Source organism: Megalobrama amblycephala, linkage group LG5, assembly GCF_018812025.1.
Source record: "Megalobrama amblycephala isolate DHTTF-2021 linkage group LG5, ASM1881202v1, whole genome shotgun sequence".
In the NCBI taxonomy this organism is placed as follows: Eukaryota; Metazoa; Chordata; class Actinopteri; order Cypriniformes; family Xenocyprididae; genus Megalobrama; species Megalobrama amblycephala.
In genome coordinates this window covers 15,233,129-15,254,017 of record NC_063048.1, presented here as the reverse complement: position 1 = coordinate 15,254,017, position 20,889 = coordinate 15,233,129, and the positions used below count along the sequence as shown (strand labels likewise).

The 20,889-nt window shown below is 38.2% G+C and overlaps 1 protein-coding gene across 1 annotated transcript; it reads left to right on the top strand.

Moving 5' to 3' along the window:
* Positions 1-3: 3 nt before the first annotated feature.
* Positions 4-9,019, top strand: LOC125268543 (cytochrome P450 26B1). Its single transcript, XM_048190811.1, is given in 9 exon segments — positions 4-208; positions 875-1,222; positions 2,872-3,096; positions 3,905-4,180; positions 4,330-4,383; positions 4,385-4,486; positions 6,341-6,505; positions 6,547-6,765; positions 7,685-9,019. Coding segments are annotated over 8 exon segments (1,623 nt in total). The 5' UTR covers positions 4-208; positions 875-1,018; the 3' UTR covers positions 8,063-9,019.
* The last annotated feature ends 11,870 nt before the right edge of the window (positions 9,020-20,889 follow it).

Below are 20,889 nucleotides of genomic sequence, written 5' to 3'. Positions count from 1 at the left end.
TTCCCTGTGATCTATCCACGACCTCTTCAACTATCAAAAAAAAAAAAAAAAAAAAACTGCTCACACGTCACTGGTGAAGGTGGATCATAACATGTGCCAATACCTATAAAGCTTGAGCGCGCGAGATGCACTGAAGACACATAGCTCACCCAAGAGAGACAGATTCTGGAAGTTTCACTCGATATCTTCGGTATGATTTTACACTGAGGTGAGTACACACTGTCTGTCTGTTTCATCTGTAAGCTCACCCTTATAGCTTTATGATTAATATGATGTGTTTTAAATTACTGATTGCATGTTTTAGCCACAGATCTGACAGAGTTTTTTGTGTTACACCCTTAAAAATAAGGGTTCTTCAGTGATTAGGTTAGTTAGGTATAACCATCTTCTTGTTAAGAGCCATTTCACTGATTCTTCGGAGATTAAAAAACTCTATGTTCTTCAGATAAGAATAAATGTTGAATAAAAGTTAGTTTGAGATTGAATTTATGTACACTAGGACTGCATACTATTATATTATGCTATTTTTAAGAGTGCATGAGTTTTACTTACTCGAAAGTGTTTTTAAGCAGATATTTGCTTCATTAGGTCACAAATTTATGCTCGTTTTCGAACTTCCCACAACCTCAAGTTCAGATTTGCAGTCAGAGTGAGTGAGAACAGGGCTGTCCCAGGGGTTGCACCCCAAGAAAAGGTGGATAAACTCGGATGAAAGACATGCCAGCGCATGCAACTTGTAAAACTGTTTGGAATAGTTGTCAGTTTCTTGTCCTCCTCTGTGAAGCTGGAGCGACTGAAAGCAGTGTAGATCTCCAATCTTCATGAAGCCAATGTTAAATGTAGCCTAATGTAATCTCCGATTCTTATTCCATAGATATCCGAAGAGCGCGTAAAGGGACCTTCTTGCGTGTTTCACAACTTTTGGAGGCGCTCCATCACGGAGAACTCATCAACAGCACGCAGCAGGCGCACGTGCATTCTTTTCTTTTTTTCTTTTTGGCTTTGATCATCGTTGGAGATGTTCGGGCACGATATCTGCCTCGTGTCCGCGTTGCTGGCTGCTGCCGGCGCCTTCTTACCGGTGCTGCTGTTGCTTGTGGTCTCGCGGCTGCTGTGGGAGTTCAGGTGGAGCATCACCCGGGATCGGACGTGTAAACTCCCACTTCCGCAGGGCTCCATGGGCTGGCCGCTGGTCGGAGAAACTTTCCACTGGCTTTTCCAGGTAAGTCTTGAATATCAGGGCTAAATACAAATTTACTCTGATACTTTCGATTCTGTTCCCTGTATTTTATGATTTAGCGAATACAATTATGTATTTCTCGGTTCTCTAACTTCTCTTAATTAGAAAGTCACACGTACGTATGGGACTATTATATTGTAATTTTATATTAACCTACTAAAATGTTTTTGAAGTAAAAAAAAAATATTGGCCTATATATGCATTAGCCTACATAATTAACAAGCAATATGTATTTAAAGGTAGAATGGTGCGAATTACTTCCTTTCAACAGGAGTCGTCATTGTAAAAATTTCTGTCAGTAATTTTCTTTTGAGGCTCGTTTTTTGAAAACCATAGCTAGGCTATTACTTAAGCGTTACGTTTTATTGATGTACTGACAGTACACACTGCCGACCGAGCACTTGTTGCTATGGTTACCTCCTCAAGCAAAGCCGATTTCTTAAACATTTAGCGCACTCTGACTCAGTTGTAAACATTTGTGGTTACTGAAATGATCTTTAAAGATGCTTTTGAAACTTAAAAAAAACAACAACACATTGATTATGTTGGTATGTAAAAATTATTAAACAGCAAAAATGTCTAATTTATGGGGAAAGGGTCGACTTCCACGGCAAACCACCTCATTGGTTTAGGTTTTGTTTAAAAAGTTAGTTCCATTCATTTCATCATACATGTAGCTGTTTCATTTTATTTCTCTAATATATTTGCATTACATTTGTCAAGCAAAGTTGAATGCTTTCTAGGAGGCATAGCCTATATGAGCTCCTCTGCTGGTTTAATGTAGGGCCTAATACATTTCGGGAATTATTCCCTGGCATGTGTGAACTTGATGAGGGTGTAATTCAGTGTTGCCAAGTTCGCGGTTTCCCGCGGAATCAGGCTACTCTTAAGTTGTTGCCGCGGGGTTAATTTGTTCGCGGTTTGATTTATATTCCCATACGTACGATTTTGGCGCTACAACATCCCCAGAACACCCCCATAAGCACAAATTCGGTGGAAAATTTGGTCGCCCGACGGAGAAAATCGCATTGGGCTATTTTGAGGCAACTTTTGACTGGCCCTTGGGTTGCTTTTGTTGCACAGACCTGGCAACCCTTCTTCATGTTGGCAAAAACAAACATTTTCACATTGATTTCATGACGTGCACAGTGGCAAAACCGATTAATTGATTTCAGAAGATGCAAAAAAAAAAAAAAAAAAAAAGTTCAGAGTTTAGAGTTTCCATGTGATCATGGAAAAACGTGAAATATCAGGAATTTTAGAAATTGGTAGCCTATACTTAAGCCTGGAATAGTCATTAAAAAATTTGTAAAATAGGCCTAGTAGCTTATGGAAATTTCTGTATCAGTATACATTTGAATATAAATGTTTGCAATTACACTCAAAATCCTTGAAATATCAGGAATTTTAAAAATTGGAATATACGTAGGCCTGGAAATTGTCAACAATTTGTAAAATCGTATGATAATTACTATATCAGTATAAATTTGAATATAAATGTTTGTAGTTACACTCAACTCTATAGAATCCTTATAGTCACAAACAACTGGAAAATAAATGAATTGGTCAGAAATATAGTGGGGACCCGGGGTGTTGCAACCCTCTAAAAGATTTTCATTATGTTTTAACAGGGATCCAGCTTTCACATCTCTAGACGAGAGAAACATGGAAATGTTTTTAAAACTCACCTTTTGGGCAAACCCCTCGTCCGAGTGACCGGTGCAGAAAACATCCGTAAGATTCTGCTGGGTGAACACACGCTGGTGTGCACACAGTGGCCCCAGAGCACACGCATCATCCTGGGGCCCAACACTCTAGTAAACTCAGTTGGTGACCTGCACAAGAGGAAAAGAAAAGTAAGTTGAATGTCAGAAATACATGCACCTTCTCAAGCCTCAATGAAAGGGCATCTAATTGAAAAGTATTATGTGCTTAAGTGTAACCCATTAGTTGCTTTATTTCTTATATAAATATCCCCGTAAAGATGAATTTACTCTTTACTTCTTTAATCTATGTTCTTGAGCTCACAAAAAAATAAAATTTAATTTCTAGCCATTACTGTTGCAATGAATGGAATTTGATCAATAAGCGTTTTTATGGAGTCCTGTGGGCCAAAACCTGGAAACAAGTTAGCATTTTAGCTCTTCTGGTTCCATTGTCCCGAAGTCAATGGTTTTTTTTTAATTGAATTTTGGTTTAAAACCTGAAATAAGGTCTGTGGTGAACACAAGCTCAAGATTTTTTCACATTTTTTTTCTAAGACATAAAACACACCAGTTATACCCACTCTTGATTTTTTAAATTTTACATGTCTTGAAAAAGGCGGTTGCTAACAAGATTCTAAATGGGACTGTCAAGGACATTAAACATCATCATCTACACACTAGTCCGCTTTCACAGCCTCATTGTGTTTCTAATCACGCTCTTGCAATCTCTCACTAGGCTTTAAAATTAATCAAATTTGTGTTCATTTGTGAAATTATCTTAATGGACAAAACATGTAAGTATCAAAAACTTATGTTGATCACAGAGCTTATTTTTTGTGATAATTCAAAAGCCTATGGAAAATCTTACTGGGTTTTTGTCGAGGGAACCAGTGTGATGCTAACTGCTAATTAGCCTCCAAAAATACATCATCACTGCAGCACTCTATTTGCTTCCTAGATCCTTGCAAAAGTGTTTAGCCGTGGGGCGCTGGAGGCCTATCTGACACGCCTTCAAGACGTCGTCAAGTCTGAAATTGCCAAGTGGTGCACCGAGACCGCGTCTGTGGATGTTTACGTCGCAGCCAAGTCACTCACCTTCCGCATCGCGGTGCAAGTTCTGCTTGGTCTGCACCTGGATGAGCAGCAAATCGCTTATCTCTCTAAAACCTTTGAACAGCTCATGAACAACCTCTTTTCACTTCCTATTGACAACCCCATAAGCGGCCTGCGCAAGGTGAGAATGACCTTCCTTCCTCAGGCCAAAACTCACATTGTCTCACAGCTTGATCAAGCAAAACCTGAAATATGCAGGACACTAAATGAATGTCTTGGCTACTTTCAAAATCTTTTATGAATGACCATGGTCTGCTTATTTTGTTGTAGGGAATCAGGGCCCGTGAGATTCTGCACTCTGCCATGGAGAAGATCATAGAGGAGAAAGCTGAAAAAGCAGCAAGCCAGTGACTACTGCGACGCTTTTGACTATATGCTGAGTAGTGCAAAGGAAAATGACTATGAACTTACAATGCAAGAACTCAAGGTAAAACCTAGAAGGCCAAATCCAAAAATATTGTGTGCTATCTTTATAAAATGCTAGGTTGTTTCAACCCAAGTTTGGGTCAAATATGGACAAACCCAACCGTTGGTTTAAATTTTTTTATAATTACATTTTTAAACCCCAACAGTTGAGTTTGTTCATATTTGACCCAAACATGGGTTGAAACAACCCACCCTTGTGAAAAAGAAGTGCAATTAACTGTATTGAATGTGCACCTGTAGTGTAATTTAAATATTAAAAGTATATATTTTTTAAAAAATGTATGTGTAGTAATATATAATATTAATGAAATAAAAGGCCACTTAAGTGTACTTAGACTAAACATTTATTTCATTCATTTTTTTTAATACACTTAAAGGGTTAGTTCACCCAAAAATTATCCCATGATTTACTCACCCTCAAGCCATCCTATAGGTGTATATGACTGTATTCTTTCAGCTGAACACAATCAAAGTTATATTAAAAAACTATCCTGGCTCTTCCAAGCTTTATAACGGGAGTGAATGGTACCCGAGGTTTTGAAGCCCAAAAGGCGCATCCATCCATCATAAAAGTTATCCATACAGCCCCAGGGGGTCAATAAAGGCCTTCTAAAGCGAAGCGATGGGTTTTGTAAGAAAAATATTGATATTTAAAACTTTACTAAACTTTATACTGGCTGTCAGTAATGGCTATACGCTAGTCGAGTTCCGGCAAAAGAGTGACAACTGACCTGACATATGATGTAGGATGTAGGAGTAGCGTAAGCTTAGGTGAGAGTAGACACCTCTCACGGTTCAAACAAATAGGGCTGGGCAACAAACTCAAGCTTCTCCGACATCTCTCTTTAAAAATTCTCATTTTAGACTTCTAATTCATGACCGTGTTTTATTTTGCTCTATCTTCTATGCTTATGCGTTTGTCAATACATCATGCGTTGGGTCAGGGGTACTCTTCCGCCGGAATTAGACTTGTGTACATCCGTCGCCTGGAAGAAAGTGATTTTTGAAGTTTTAAATATGGATATTTAGCAGAAAACCCATCACTTCCCTTCAGAGGGCCTTTATTAACCCCTGGAGCCTTATGGATTACGTTTATAATGGATGGATGCTCTTTTTGGAACTTCACTGCCATTCAATCCCATTACAAAGCTGGGAAGAGCCAGGATATTTTTTAATATAACTCTGACTGTGTTCGGCTGAAAGAAGAAAGTCATATAGAAATAGGATGGCTTGAGGGTGAATAAATTATGGGATAATTTTAATTTTTGGGTGAACTATCCCTTTAAGCACACTTTTAAAAAGTGCACTTTGTTTTAATGTCAAATTAAAAGTTTTACTTTATAGTACATATTAAGTCATTATGTTTTTATTAATCTTTTGTTTTGCTTATTTTATTGTCTTGACTAAAATACTAAAGCACACGTAAGTACTTGATTATTATTTTAACTTTAGTGCGTTATTTCATATTATATTTAAACTTTCAAATGTTTCAAACATTTCAATGTACTAAATGCATCATCATTACAAATGTGTAATTACAAATATATTTAAAAACATACACATGTTTCAATAGAAATGACATAAGGGTATATTTTATTTACTAGTACATTTGGCAGTACACTTTAATCATATTTCAAAGACATATTCAATTAAGAAATTACATACAAAGATATACTTAAGTCCTACTTAAGTGGGTCAAAAAAGCACTTTTAAGTTCAGCTAATTCAGCTAAAGTTCCATTTTTAAAAGTATACTTCTTTTTTACAAGAGGGAATTTTAATAATTACATTTTTATATATTTACACAATTTACTCACGGCTTATTTGCAAAATGACTAAATTAAAATGCATTTCAGGAAACAGCGGTAGAGTTAATATTTGCTGCCCACTCCACTACCGCCAGCGCATCAACATCCCTCATCCTGCAGCTTCTGCGTCATCCAGGCGTGAGCGGGAGTGCCAGAGCAGAGTTAGAGACGAGGGCTTGATCAGCGACGCACACGGATGCTGCCGCTCTCGTTGCCATGGGAACATCATCAGTGAGGAAATCGATGCTGCTGAGAAGAGTACCAGCGAGTGGAGATCAACGACGAATAAAAGTATGTGTTTTGAAGCAGGGGACAAGGAAGAGGGGTGTCGCTCTCGGACCCATGTTCCTTACCTAAGCTTGGAGAAACTGAGCCAACTTTCTTACCTGGATTGTGTGGTCAAAGAGGTGCTTCGGTTTCTTCCACCAGTGTCTGGAGGATACAGGACAGTTCTGCAAACATTTGAACTGAACGTGAGTGTTTTTTTGTGTGTGTGTGTGTTTTATATAATATCTTACCAAAATAAATACTGCTAATACTACTTTTATCAGAAACATTTTAAATTAGAAACATTATTTAAAGTTACTGCATTTATAAAATTAAACATTTTAAACATCACGGCCCTGTTTACACCTGCTATTAAGAAACGTTTTGCTCAATCATATCAGAAGTGATGCTAAGTACAGGTGTAAACGGGGTCTAAAACATTTCTTTCGCCCACTCCCAGAGGTAGTTGAAAACACATTCAACCGAATTGCTTTCATAGTGTTAACGCTCATGTAGTCAAATGTGTTCAAACAGCCACAAAATACAGCTTACTCTCCACCTACTGACCTAACGCGTAAACATTATGGGAAGCCACTAGCCAGATGGGATTTAAACTCGGCTGAAGACCCAAGTTCGGTTTGAACACAAAAAACTTACCAAGCACAATGTTCTCTCACCATTCCTGATTTCGAACACTCACAGCATTCGGTGTGGTCTTGCTGCTCTCAGAGCAAAAATGAAAGCTGATGCTCTCCGTATGTTTTTCCACTGTCTACGGGCGCGTTCATATGTAAATTGCGTTAGCTTATTTCATGCACTAGATCGAAAGATCTGAAAAAGCCCATACATTTACCCACCCATAGACCCTTCCCTCGAAGAAATCAGGATAGAAGTGGTTGAAAGTGGAGAAAAGAGACGGGTGTAAACAGGAATGTCTTCCTCGTCTACTTGTGATCCATTCAACCAAAATCTTAATACCAGGTGTAAACAGGGCCCATGATATACTGTGAATAACAACAACAACAATCAGATGTTGCCGATGAAAAAACATGTATTCTTTTTTTACTTATTTAGAAGGCAATGTGCTCTGTCTAATGTAGTCATTTCTATATTGTGCATCTGCAGGGTTATCAGATCCCGAAGGGCTGGAGCGTCATGTACAGCATTCGCGACACGCACGAGACTGCAGAAGCGTATCAGAACCCGGAGCTCTTTGACCCAGACCGATTCTGTGCAGATAGAGACAATAGCAAAACCGAACGCTTCAGTTATGTGCCTTTCGGAGGCGGTGTGAGGAGATGCATCGGGCGGGAGCTTGCTTTGATTGTGCTGAAAACTCTTGCGGTGGAGTTGCTCGCCACGGCAGATTGCACTCTGGCGACGGAAACGTATCCAAAGATGCAGACGGTGCCAATCGTGCATCCGGTCAATGGATTGCATGTGTTTTTTAACTACAGAACCCACGGGATTGAGAGAAACCGGAGGGAGTCCACGCATATATAAGCAGAAAACATCAATTAGACACTGTACCACAAATGCACAAACGTCAAACTGTCTTTGGGAATCATTCGCAGCCATATGCAATTTCCTTCCTGATGTTTATGTAAAGCAAAACATCTGGAAATCTGAGTGGGGTGAAAAGATGGACCTGACACAGTCATTAGATAATGCAAAGTCTTGAACTCTTGTTTGTTAGTGAACTTACAGAAAGGGTAAATATCCACTAGAATGCATTAAAAAGTTACTTAAGCCTGCCTGTGTAAAATACTTACAAAACTGTTAGGTTTGAATAACCAAGCCATTTTGATGTGCATGAGGACATCAAGTACTACAGATCTTTTTAGGAGGAAAAAAATAATAGAAATGCATTTTTATTAATTCATTCTTTCATCTCAGCGTTGTATGTGATATATAAACAAAACCTGTTTTTTAAGAAATGAAGTAGGAACACAAATAAGCTCTAATTATATTTGTATTTTTCAAGTGAATAGGGATAGCTCATTAAATAAGAAATAATATTATGCCACTTTCTAATTTCTAGGCCACTGTACTATTAAAATGACTAGTTATCTATATAGTACATGCTGTCGCTGCTGCGACTCTGTATTCTAGTACTTACAGAAGTTACATATTGCTTTAAACTACTTAAATAGGCAAGTAATGCATAGTTATTTGTGTTTATCATGAATGTAAGCTGTGAAAAATGATCTTTGCGCTGTGAACTGGGGGATCAGTTTAAATACAGGGAAGGAGAAAACAAGCAGCACTTTTTCTCCAATTTAGGAGTATATGTGTATTGTTGTTGTGTCAATACTTGTGTGAGTTCCTGTGCTAATGTTTGTGTTGTTCAGTAGTGTTCTTTAATTTTATATCTTTTATGATATCTATTTTGAAATGTGCATTTGGAGCTCTGCTATATTGTTTAAGATGTGTCTCTTCAATAAAGAGATTTGATGTGTTTATTTGGTCTTTGTTTAGCGTGAGTATTGTGTTTGGGGTCAGTATGATGTTTTTAAATACAAAAAATTAATAAACATTTAAAATAAGATAATTTACATTCAAAAAGCTTGGAGTTTGTGAGATTTTCTTTTCTTTTTTCTTTTTGAAAGAAATAAATATATTCAGAAAGGATGAACAAAACTGTAAAGACATTTAAAATGTTACCAAATGTTTCTATTTCAAAAAATGCTGTTATTTTGAACTTTATATTCATAAAAGAATACTGAAAAAATGGTGTCCACAAAAATAATAAGCAGCACAACTGTTATTAACATTGACAATAATAAGAAATGTTTATTGAGTGGCAAATCAACATATTAGAATGATTTTTGAAGGATCATATGACACTAAAGACTGAAGTAATGATGCTGAAAATTCAGCTTTGCCATCACAGGAATAAATTACTTTTTAAAATATATAAAAATAGCAAACATGCAGCCTTTCTTATCAATACAAAGCACACACGTGTATGGACATAAAACTAACAAAAGAATCTGTCATGGACTGACACACGCCCCTAAGGCTAGCAGCCGAAGGGAACACAGGCATACCAGATGGAGAATATACAGTGTGCCTCAGAGAGTGTCAGGGGTGAGAAAGTTATTAGAGAGTATGGGACATAAGGTGGAGAAATGGAGAGTGGTGAGAGAGAGACAGGTAGAATGTAGAATTCACTCTAAAAAAAAAAAGGTGCTATATAGTACTAAAAGTGATTCTTTGGCTCGTAATCATAGGGGAACCACTTTAAATGCTGTATAGCACCAAATCTTGGTGCTTCAATGGTTCTTCAGAGGTTCTTCACCAGTTCTTTGAGATGACTGAGGTGCTATATGGCACCGCTACCATATACAGAATGTGTTAAGCCCCTGTATGGCACCTCTTATGGGTTCTACATAGCACCATTTGACAAAGGTGCTGTAGAGCACCTTTAAAGATATGGTGCTACCTAGCACCAAAAGTGGTTCCCCTATAATTACGAGCCAAGAACCACTTTTAGTACTATATTTAGAGTGTGTAGGAAGAAACAAAGAGGAAAAATATACAAAATATATGAAGTAACTGTCATGGGATCCTAAAGGAATCATAATGGAATTTCTTTCACCATTCCCAATGGAATCAGTCTCAATGGAATCAAAAAAGAATCCTCTAAGAATCCAAACAGAATCTAATGAGACAGTACTGGATATTTCAATTTATTTTTCATAATTTCAGTTAATCTCGGATCGTATTTTATTCTTAGAGTCCTTTAGAGCTGGTTCCAATTTATTATAAAAATGGCAAGATTTTTAACATTCATTCTATATAGAATGTACTTTTTTAGTGGCCGTGAACTAATTTCTTATTCAAGATAAGTACCTACTCAAGAGAATATGCAAATTTAGATGCAGCCATAGTTCAAACAGAGGTTTAGCTCAGTCAACCCCTGGTGGTAAAGGCTGTAACTATTATGTTAGCAGAATTTTTTAGACATTTTTAGACATTTTACCATCTTCTATGGAAGTAAAATTTCACTTGTGCTAACCCAAGTATTAAAAACATACATTTTCTTAATAGCATTTTATATTAGGAAAAGTAATTACAATTACTACATTATAAATTTATGAAGTTATACATTATACAATTTTAAAAAATGTGATATAGTGTGAATAATAATAATAATAATAATAATAATAATAATAATAATAATAATAATAATATCTTGTGGTCCAATTCTCACTATTAACTAGTTGCTTATTAGCATGCATATAACTGGGAAATTGGCTATTTATTAGTACTTATAAAGCACATATCCTACCCAATACCTAAACTTAAAGGGTTAGTTCACCCAAAAATGAAAATTCTGTCATTAATTACTCACCTTCATGTCGTTCCAAACCCGTAAGACTTCTGTGCCAGTCTTCGACGATGTTCACGTGAGCAGCACGCCACATGCGTGTGATGTTGACGCAGGAACTGGACAATAATGAGCCGGCAATCTGATGTAGAACCCGGAAGTGCTGCACTGTGTTTGCAATGTAAACAACATTGAAGACTGAGAAGAAATTGTTAAATAAAGTTATTTTTTTCACACAAAAAGTATTCAAAAATTAAGGTTGAACCACTGTAGTCACATGGACTATTTTAACGATGTCTTTACTACCTTTCTGGGCCTTAAAAGTGGTAATTGTGTTGCTGTCTATGGGGGATCAGAAAGCTCTTGGATTTCATCAAAAATATCTGGAACGACATGAAGGTAAGTAATTAATCACAGAATTTTCATTTTTTGGGTGAACTAACCCTTTAACATCTACCTTACTAACCAGTTATTAGGAGTTTATTGAGGCAAAAGTCATGGTTAATAGTTCATACTTAGAATTGGCCTTGTTTTTCTACTCTGCTGAAGAAGTGTTAACAGACATCTTACTTTCTTTTTTATTTGCTCTAACAATCAAATTCCTATTGAAATCCAAGTGATATCCTATTTCTCTTTTTATTGTTCCATCGTGCCCTTGAGGCAGGATCATGGTTCAGCTGAACTTCTGAACCGGATTACTTCTTGAGTATGTGTGTATACATAATGTCACACCTTCAATCATCAGACTGCCAGCGGGATAAACAACATGATTTGTAAGTGCCAAAATGACTTAAACAGTGAGATAGACTGATAAGGTTACAATCAGCCATCCTAACTAACCGACTCAGAGTATGGACTGGTGAACGGGTTTAGATATCAAAATCCATATTTCTAAGTATCTTTAAGCTACATAAATCCATTCAGGCAAAAACATCAGCAGCTACAAGGTAACATCTGAAGTGTTTGTAAGGGAATCTGTCATGCAGGAAGCTATGTATGTGATGTGTCATGACCTCTTTTGGCAGCATCAGAATGTGTTGGAATGCAAAAACAGCAGCTGGTGTCTACACTGTAATTACCCTACAGAAAATGCTTCCTGACCCAAGCATACACCTCACCTACATGTACTCACACCACCCCTCTGTAGTCAGAGTTCACAAAACAAGGGCAAATGTGAGTGCACACACATTTTGTGTTTGTTTTTTTTTGTTTTTTTGGGATTGATCATGTAATATGTTTAATAAACCGCACTTCTCACTGCAACTCACCTGAGACATCTTAAGAACGAGGATATCGCCTAAATATGACTTCTACAATTTACTGCAACTTCAAATATGGCAGGGTACAGACCACGTTATTTCCCTTGTTCTTTGTAACATAATCCTCCTCACCTTAGGTGCACATGTTATCGCCTACTGTACTTCCTTAAGGGGAATATTCATTCATGAGGAAAATATGAGGGGAAATATCCAGCTGACTATGATGGGGACTTGCTGTTGACCTAAGTTGACTGAATTTGAGTTATACAGAAATTCTCCTCAAAGCCTTGGGTGAATCAGAGCAAACAGCAGTGCTGCATATTTTAAAGTCATTCATCAGAAACAGATACAGAAGTTGGGTGGGGTTACAGTGTTCAATAACAGGGTGACTGACATTCGTTAATAAAGAAGAATCAGCTCAATGATAATACTGCACCAACTGTCAGCACGTGCATAAGCTTTTGATGCTGGAAAAAATGCTTGTGAATGAATGGGTTCAGCTCGACTGGGTGTCTACAGCTCTTTGGGGAGGACTTGGAGGAGTTTCATGGGTAAATACACTTTTTAGTGCTAAAATCGAATGGGATTACAGTACAGTGAATCCTCAATTCACAAATCTGTCATAGGACATGTTTGTCATCAGTGACACTGTCGCAACGGATTAGTAATAAAGACACTTTTCAAATATCATTCAGTTGTTCAGACTACCTTGGCCCACTGCAGACATTTAGGGTGAATTCAGGGTGATTAGGACACTTTTTGCCATTACGATGACTTGAAAAAAGTGTCCCAATCAACCTGAATTCACCCCTACTTCAATTCCTTCATTTCCATTCAACATCAATTAGCACCATTTCCATTCAAAGCAAGTTGTTTTAATAGGCAATTAAAACATAAAAGCTCATGCATGAAACAGCATTAGCAACACATTTTACTACCATAATGTGATGTATTTCTGAGTAAAATAGGATATTCAGAGGGAACTCATTTGGGAGGTAATTCAAATAAAGAGGGCTTTTATTAAATTTAGCTGTCTAGATTTTCTTTCCATCTCTGAAAAGACATGTCACATGAAAGTAGTGTTGCCAAGTCTGCGGTTTTCCCGCAGAAATGGGCTACCTTTACACTGTTGCCGCGGGTTTGCTTTCATGTCCGCGGGTTGAACCTGACCCCAAATAAAGTGATATTTAGCCACTGGAATGTAAATTTTACCAGGGGAGCCCTGCCAAAAAGACAGATTTTACCCCCCGGAACACGATTTTTACCATGGGACCCCACCCCCCTGAAATGCAATTGGGCTAGTTTTGGGCTAGTTTTGAGGAGCAATTGGGCAGGTTTTACACTGAACATTTACTCTGACACTGAAGTGAAGCTAACATTGGATTCAGATGTAGCTTTTTGCCTTCCTGCCTTGGAATGCCTCATCCGAAGGCAGCATTACATTTTCGGAAGCAGCCTTAATTTACCCAAAAGTGATCAGGGGCTTAGGGCATTCCATTTAAACCTTTTGGGTTCCGCCAGTAGTGGGCACTCATGCAACGTAAGCAATGACGTATATCCAAGTGAACAAGACATAGTTAAGTTAGTGAGGGAAGGGCATACGAAAGTGGACTTAATTGCAGCTGTAACAAAGTTTTGTAGATAAGGGAAGAAGGAGGTGGGAACCAGCGAACATTAAACATAACTATTTCCGGAGCTCCCACGTGGGATCCCACCCAGGTGAAAAAATACTATAGTAATGTATAGTAAATACTATAGTGTTTTTGAACCATACTATAGTGAAGCACTTGAATTAATTTGTTGTGGTAATTCTATAGTTGCTGTGGTAACATAACAACTATAGTAATATAAACAAATTACTTTACCCAATACTGTACTAAGTTTTCTACAACTATAGGGTATATTATACTACAATATACACTACAGTTTACTGTAGTAAAAACTAAAGTATACTACAGTATTTATTACAGATTATCAGTTCACTATAGTTAATACTACAGAATGCTGTAGCATTCATTAAGCGAATAATATATAATATAATATAGTACTACAATTTACTATAGTATGGTTCAAAAACCACTATAGTACACTGTAAATTCTAACAAGTTCAGTTTACTTAAAAAAAGTTTGGAAACCGATTGCCTTAATTTTGCAACGCAAACTTAAAGGGAAAACTGAAGTTAAGTTAATAATCTATTAAAAGTAAAGAAATCTAACTTTTCCCAAGTAAATTAAGTAATAAATATCAAGTTAGTTTAATGTCAATTCTAGTTAACATACTCTAGAATATTTACTAATCTTACTTAAGATTTAATAGTAAGATTACACAAGAAATTCCATTTAACTAACAGTGTTATATTGTGTTCTGCAAACATCTTAAATACTATTATTCTCAACATGGCTTTAATCTGCCATTTTATGCTACGTAGACTTAAAAAAATATGTGCAATCGGTTTCCACATTTTCTTCAAGTAAACTGAAAGAAGAATAGTATGTTGTACTGACAAAAGCTTTGTTAGTATAGTTCACTTACACGAGAGTACTACTAACTAAAAGAAGAACTGTAGAGAGTACTAATTTACTTTAAATAAAATTTTATTGTCACCATTGTTGTGGTTTGCATGCTGAATGTTGAGATCTGTGTGTGGCTCAAGTGGTCAGCTGTAAGCTACTGTTACAGATACTCAAATAAAAGTTTAACAAGATGTTGATAACATAGTGTTAGCACAAACATTTTAAAACATTACTACTGAATACGAAAATTAAACATCTAACTAAACAACATTCAGTTAGAAATCAGATCATCTTTTAAAAGTTATCTTTTTATTACTTCTCTTCCATTGAAACCACAAACAATGATTTCTTGATGCATGGCTGCACCAAAATGGAGAGAATTATAAAATTTTTAACAAAGTTCCAAGTGCCCAACCAAAGGGAACATGAATCACCATCATGGTAAGTAAAAAAAAAACTTTTTAGGAAAATCAACATCATCTAATTGACTAATTGATCTTAACTTGGGTTTTCTGAGTAAACAAGCCATTAATAGACAGCAAGAATAGCTTTTACTTTTATTTCACCGAAGTAGATCCACTCTGCAAACATAACGTTGAATCCTCAGTCCGTGTGATTCTGCACTGTGTGGAGGGATGTCTTGACATGTCTTGAAAATTTTTTGTAATTTAACTCAAATTACATTAGTTATGGGAACTATCTGTTCTAAAATTTCAGCAACAATTACAAATTTGTAGTTAAGTCAACATTTTGGTTAAAATCAAGTAAACATACTAGTGTTTTTATAGTAAGGAATACTATTTGAATTTACAGTGTATTTTATCACCTGTGTAACAAAAGTAGCCCAATGGCCAGGTCAAAAGTATCCCAAAAATAGCCCAATGCGATTTTCCACTGAATTCCCCACTGAATTTGTACTTCTGGGGGTGTTGTAGCGTTGAAATCGTACATACAGGGATAGAAATTAACCCGCAGCAACAACTTAAAAGTAGCTCAATTCTGCAGGGAAAACAGCAGACTTGGCAATATTGCTCACAAGTGATGCTCATTCAGGTAATCACTCTGTTCCCATGGCTCTCGGCCCCACCCTTGTTGCCACATCAGCCTAAATTGTTTAGATTATTTACTTAAAGTACAGAGATTTATAATATTGTTGTAACTTTATATTAACGTAACTTTATACATAGTCCTATGTTGTTTTGCCATGAAATACATAGCCTATTAACAATGGCCTTTTAGCTAATTGTACAATAGCATAGTAAAAGGCAATGCTTGATTACTTCTATTTAATATATATATATATATATAGTTTATTTTCAATTTTTTTCTGAAGGCATTATTTCCACAGGTTCATTTGCATCTTTATACAGAACCAGTACTGTATGGCCTGCAGCAATGATCTTGCGAGTTCAGTCTCAGGTCATATTTTATGATTTTCCAGAAATCAGGCTTCCTCCTAAAGGCTTCATACCTGTGTTGATGAACTCACCTTTTGAACGCTCTCTTCCCACACCCAATTACAAACAGTCAATGATACTGACCTGATATTGAACCTAAGGTACTTTTCTGTAGCAGGTGTGTGACAGTTGTTGTGTTTTCTGAATGTGATTATGTGCTGAAAGAAAGAAAGTGACATAACTCCAGGCATAATAGCTTCCATTACATAAAAAGTACCATAGATGTTTATACTGTCCATGATGATTTGTGGGAACTGTCTTTCTGGAAACAATATTCTGGTTGCTCATAGGAATTCTTATTCATCAATCTCATCCAATTACATGTAAAATAAATCAGTTTTTCTGTGTCCATTGACTGAATAAATAAAATCAGTCATACAATAAAAGCATGTTGCTTTTATAGGAAATTGAAGTCAGCATGAAACCGCATTTGCAACACATTTTACTACCATAATGTGATGTATTTCTGAGTAAAATGGGATACTCAAAGGGAGCTGATTTGGGAAGTGATTAAAATAAAGGCACATATATAATGTGCATATATATATATATATATATATATATATATATATACAGTGCTCAGCGTAAATGAGTACACCCCCTTTGAAAAGTAACTCAATAAACACAAAAACTCAATGAACACAAAACAATATCCAAAATGTTGACAAGACTAAGTTTTATATAACATCTGTTTAACTTATAACATGAAAGTAAGGTTAATAATATAACTTAGAGAACACAATTTTCAGTTTTACTCAAATTAGAGTGATGCAAAAATGAGTACACCCCACTGAAAGTCTCTGGAGCAAAGCTAATTTTTAGACTACAAATGTGTATTTTAACAAGAATTCAACCACAGGTGAGTCTAATTATTCATTACACAGGTGTCCAGCAGACAGATGACTATTGTAACGTAAGTAGTCCACTGGAGGCGAGCGTAGTGAGAACCCAAGTGCAGTTTATTATAATCCAAAATACAGACGTGAACAGGAACAGGAACAGGAACAGGAACAGAACAGGAACAAAAAACGTGGCTTGACTTGAACAGACTCACCGACAGCAGGTTACATTGATAATACATGACAAAGGAACATGGGGAAGACAATTGCTATAAATACAAGAACTGATAGAACACATGACTAGGATAACCAGTGGGGAAGTGACACAAGGAACAAGAGAACCAATGACAGATCATGACTGAAAACCACATGACCATAAACACCCAATGAGAACATGGCACATGAGGTGCGTTCCATTCGACCGTAAGTGGAGTGCGAAGTGGACTTCACAGGGTATTTTGCCATCTTAAGTGAGATTCCGTTCCGAAGGGAGCGAACATGTTCAGTTCGAAGGGCACTGTGAACAGCATAGGGAATAAGGGAACATCGATACATCACTTCACAGGAAGTAGAGAGGTAAAATTACCCAACTGTCATTGCGCACCACGTCACCATTCAGAACTACGATGAAGCAGAGTCATTGAAAGAGTTTAACGGCTCTCTGGTTTTGAGTATTCATACATTTTATACGAACAAAAGTATGAATGGTTATGGCGATGAGTGTAACATTTGTATATTTTATTGTATGAATATACATGACAAAGTAAAAGTGTTGAAAAGCAGCTAAGGCTCTATCATTTATTTTATTTTATTTTTATTTAACGTTACCTCAGGAGTGTTTATGCGGCTGCACGTGGAAAAGAAAGTGCACAAGACCATGGATTAAGAATACATACAGTTAACCAAATGAGAATTTATTTTCATATGGCATGACAGTTGTCATGCCATATGAACACTGTCGTTGACTTTCTTTGACATTTGCAGGGCGTTCCAAATGAACGATTATTGTCAGCGAAGTCCACTTCAACTGATATACCATGCTCAGGGAGTAGGGAGCAGTGAACACTGCGTAGGGACCCTGTCGAATGGAACGCAGCTATGGACTAAGGGAGAACATGAGGAGCAAGGGAAACAAGACACAAACAAGCAACATGAAACAAACTACAAAATACAAGACATGAAATCATAAACATGAAAACAAAACCAAAACACCCGTGACAGATCCCCCCCTCTAAGGGCGGCTCCTGACGCCCAACATGAAACAAAATACTACAGTCCAGGAGGGTGGTTTTGGGTGAGGGATGGTGGGCCAGGCCCGTGCAGGGGAATCGGAGGACCTGGGCATGGCAGAGGTGGGCCTGGACCGTGGGGCATGGGAAGAGCAGGGCCGTGGAGCGTGGGCGGACATGGGCCATGGAGCGTGGGAGGACCTGGGCCGTGATTTAGTGGTGTACCAAGCTCTGCAGCCGTGGCATGGCGAGGCTCTGGCGTGGCATGGCGAGATTCTAGTGTGGCCTGACGCTGGCATGGCGGCCATCTCGGGGCAAGACACTGATGCTGTGGCCTTGTGTGCGAAACGGCCGGCGGGCTTGAGAGTGTAGTAGCCAGCGGGATTGAGTGCGAAGCGGCCGGCGGGCTTGAGTGCGAAACGGCCAGCGGGCTCGAGGGCAAAGCGGCTGGCTCGAAACGAGACACTGGCATGGCAGGCATGGCGGGAGCAGGCACTGGCAAGGCCAGCATGGCGGGAGCAGGTCCTGGCGAGGCAGGCATGGCGGAGCAGGCACTGGCTTGGCAGGCGTGGCAGGCATGGTGAGAGCAGGCCCTGGCGTGGCAGGCATGACGTGAGCAGGTACTGTGGGATTGCGGGGCTCCTCATCCGCAAAACCCACCGTAAATGATGAGCCGCTTAGCAAAAGGGCATGATCAATATATTACTCCAAGGACCAGTGAATCTTTCCGCCAGGAAGCCACGAACATACAGGTTCATTAAGTCCATATCGAAAAATGTCTTTTAGCACCACATCATTGAAGTCCACTCGACAGCACACATCACAAAAATCTTGAACATAATTCTCAATGGATAGTTTACCTTGTCGAAGGCTCAAGAGGCGAGGAACTGCTGGGTTCATATTGTGCGGTCATGTGTTCTGTAACGTAAGGAGTCCACTAGAGGCGAGCGTAGTGAGAACCCAAGTGCAGTTTATTATAATCCAAAATACAGACGTGAACATGAACAGGAACAGAAACATAGCTTGACTTGAACAGACTTGACTTGAACAGACTTGACTTGAACAGACTTGACTTGAACAGACTTGACTTGAACAGACTCACCGACAGCAGGTTACATTGATAATACATGACAAAGGAACATGGGGAAGACAATTGCTATAAATACAAGAACTGATAGAACACATGACTAGGACAACCAATGGGGAAGTGACACAAGGAACAAGAGAACCAATGACAGAACATGACTGAAAACCACATGACCATAAACACCAAATGAGAACATGACACATGGACTAAGGGAGAACATGAGCAAGGGAAACAAGACACAAACAAGCAACATGAAACAAACTACAAAATAAAAGACATGAAATCATAAACGTGAAAACAAAACCAAAACACCCGTGACAACTATAAAAGGGTATTATAACCCCTTCCCATTTCATGCTGTCAGCAATAGCACCAAATGGAAGAGACATGTAACAAGACCTGAGAAAGAAAATAATTTCTTTACACCAGAAAGGTGAAGGCTACGAGAAGATCAGCAAAGCTTCACTTATCAGTCAGAATACTGTAGCAAAAGTGGTACAAAAATTGAAAAAAAGATGGAACTGCAACCATCTCACAGAAACGTCCAGGTCGTCCACGGAAGTTAACACCTCGACAGGAGCGTCTTCTGATGAGAAGGGTTGAAGAAAATCAGCATGCAAGTTCACTGCAGTTATCTAAAGAAGTAGAAAGCCAAACTGGGGTCACTATTTCCCGTGACACTATATGGCGTACACTGCAGAGGAATGGCATACATGGGTGCCATCCACGAAAGAAGCCCAGGCACAAAAAAGCCCACCTAGAGTTTTCCAGGGCCCATGCTGACAAAGATGAAGACTCCTGGGACTCTATACTCTGGAGTGATGAGACCAAGATAAATGTTTTTGGAACTGATGGCTTCAAAACTGTATGGTGTCGCAAAGGTGAGGAATACAAAGAAAAATGCATGGTGCCTACAGTGAAACATGGTGGTGGCAGTGTCCTTATGTGGGGCTGCATGAGTGCTGCTGGTGTCGGGGAGCTGCATTTCATTGATGGCATCATGAATTCACAGATGTACTGCTCTATACTGAAAGAGAAGATGCTACCATCACTCTGTGCCCTTGGTCGTCGTGCACTTTTCCAACATGACAATGATCCTAAACACACATCTAAGGCCACTGTTGGATTTCTGAAGAAGAACAGGGTGAAAGTGATTCAGTGGCTCCTGATCTGAACCCAATCGAACACCTATGGAGAATTCTGAAGAGACAAGTTGAGCATCACTCTCCATCCAGCATCCAATCTCTAAAAGAGGTCATTCTTGAAGAACAGAAAAAGATAGACGTTGCAAAATGTTGCCACCTTGTTCATTCCATGCCTAGAAGACTTGGTGCTGTCATTAAAAATCATGGAGGCAATACAAACTACTAGATGTAATAGTTTTTGTTGTGGGGTGTACTTTTTTGCATCCCCCTAATTTGAGTAAACTGAAAAATGTGTAATCTAAGTTATATTATTAACCTTACTTTCATGTTATAAATTAAAGGTGATAGAGAGGATTTTTCGTAGACTGAGAATCCAAAGACTTAGTAGTTTTTGAAATGAGCGCATCGTAAGAACAGCCCCCCTCCTTCAAGCTCACTTCAAAGGAACGCCTCACAAAACTTGCACA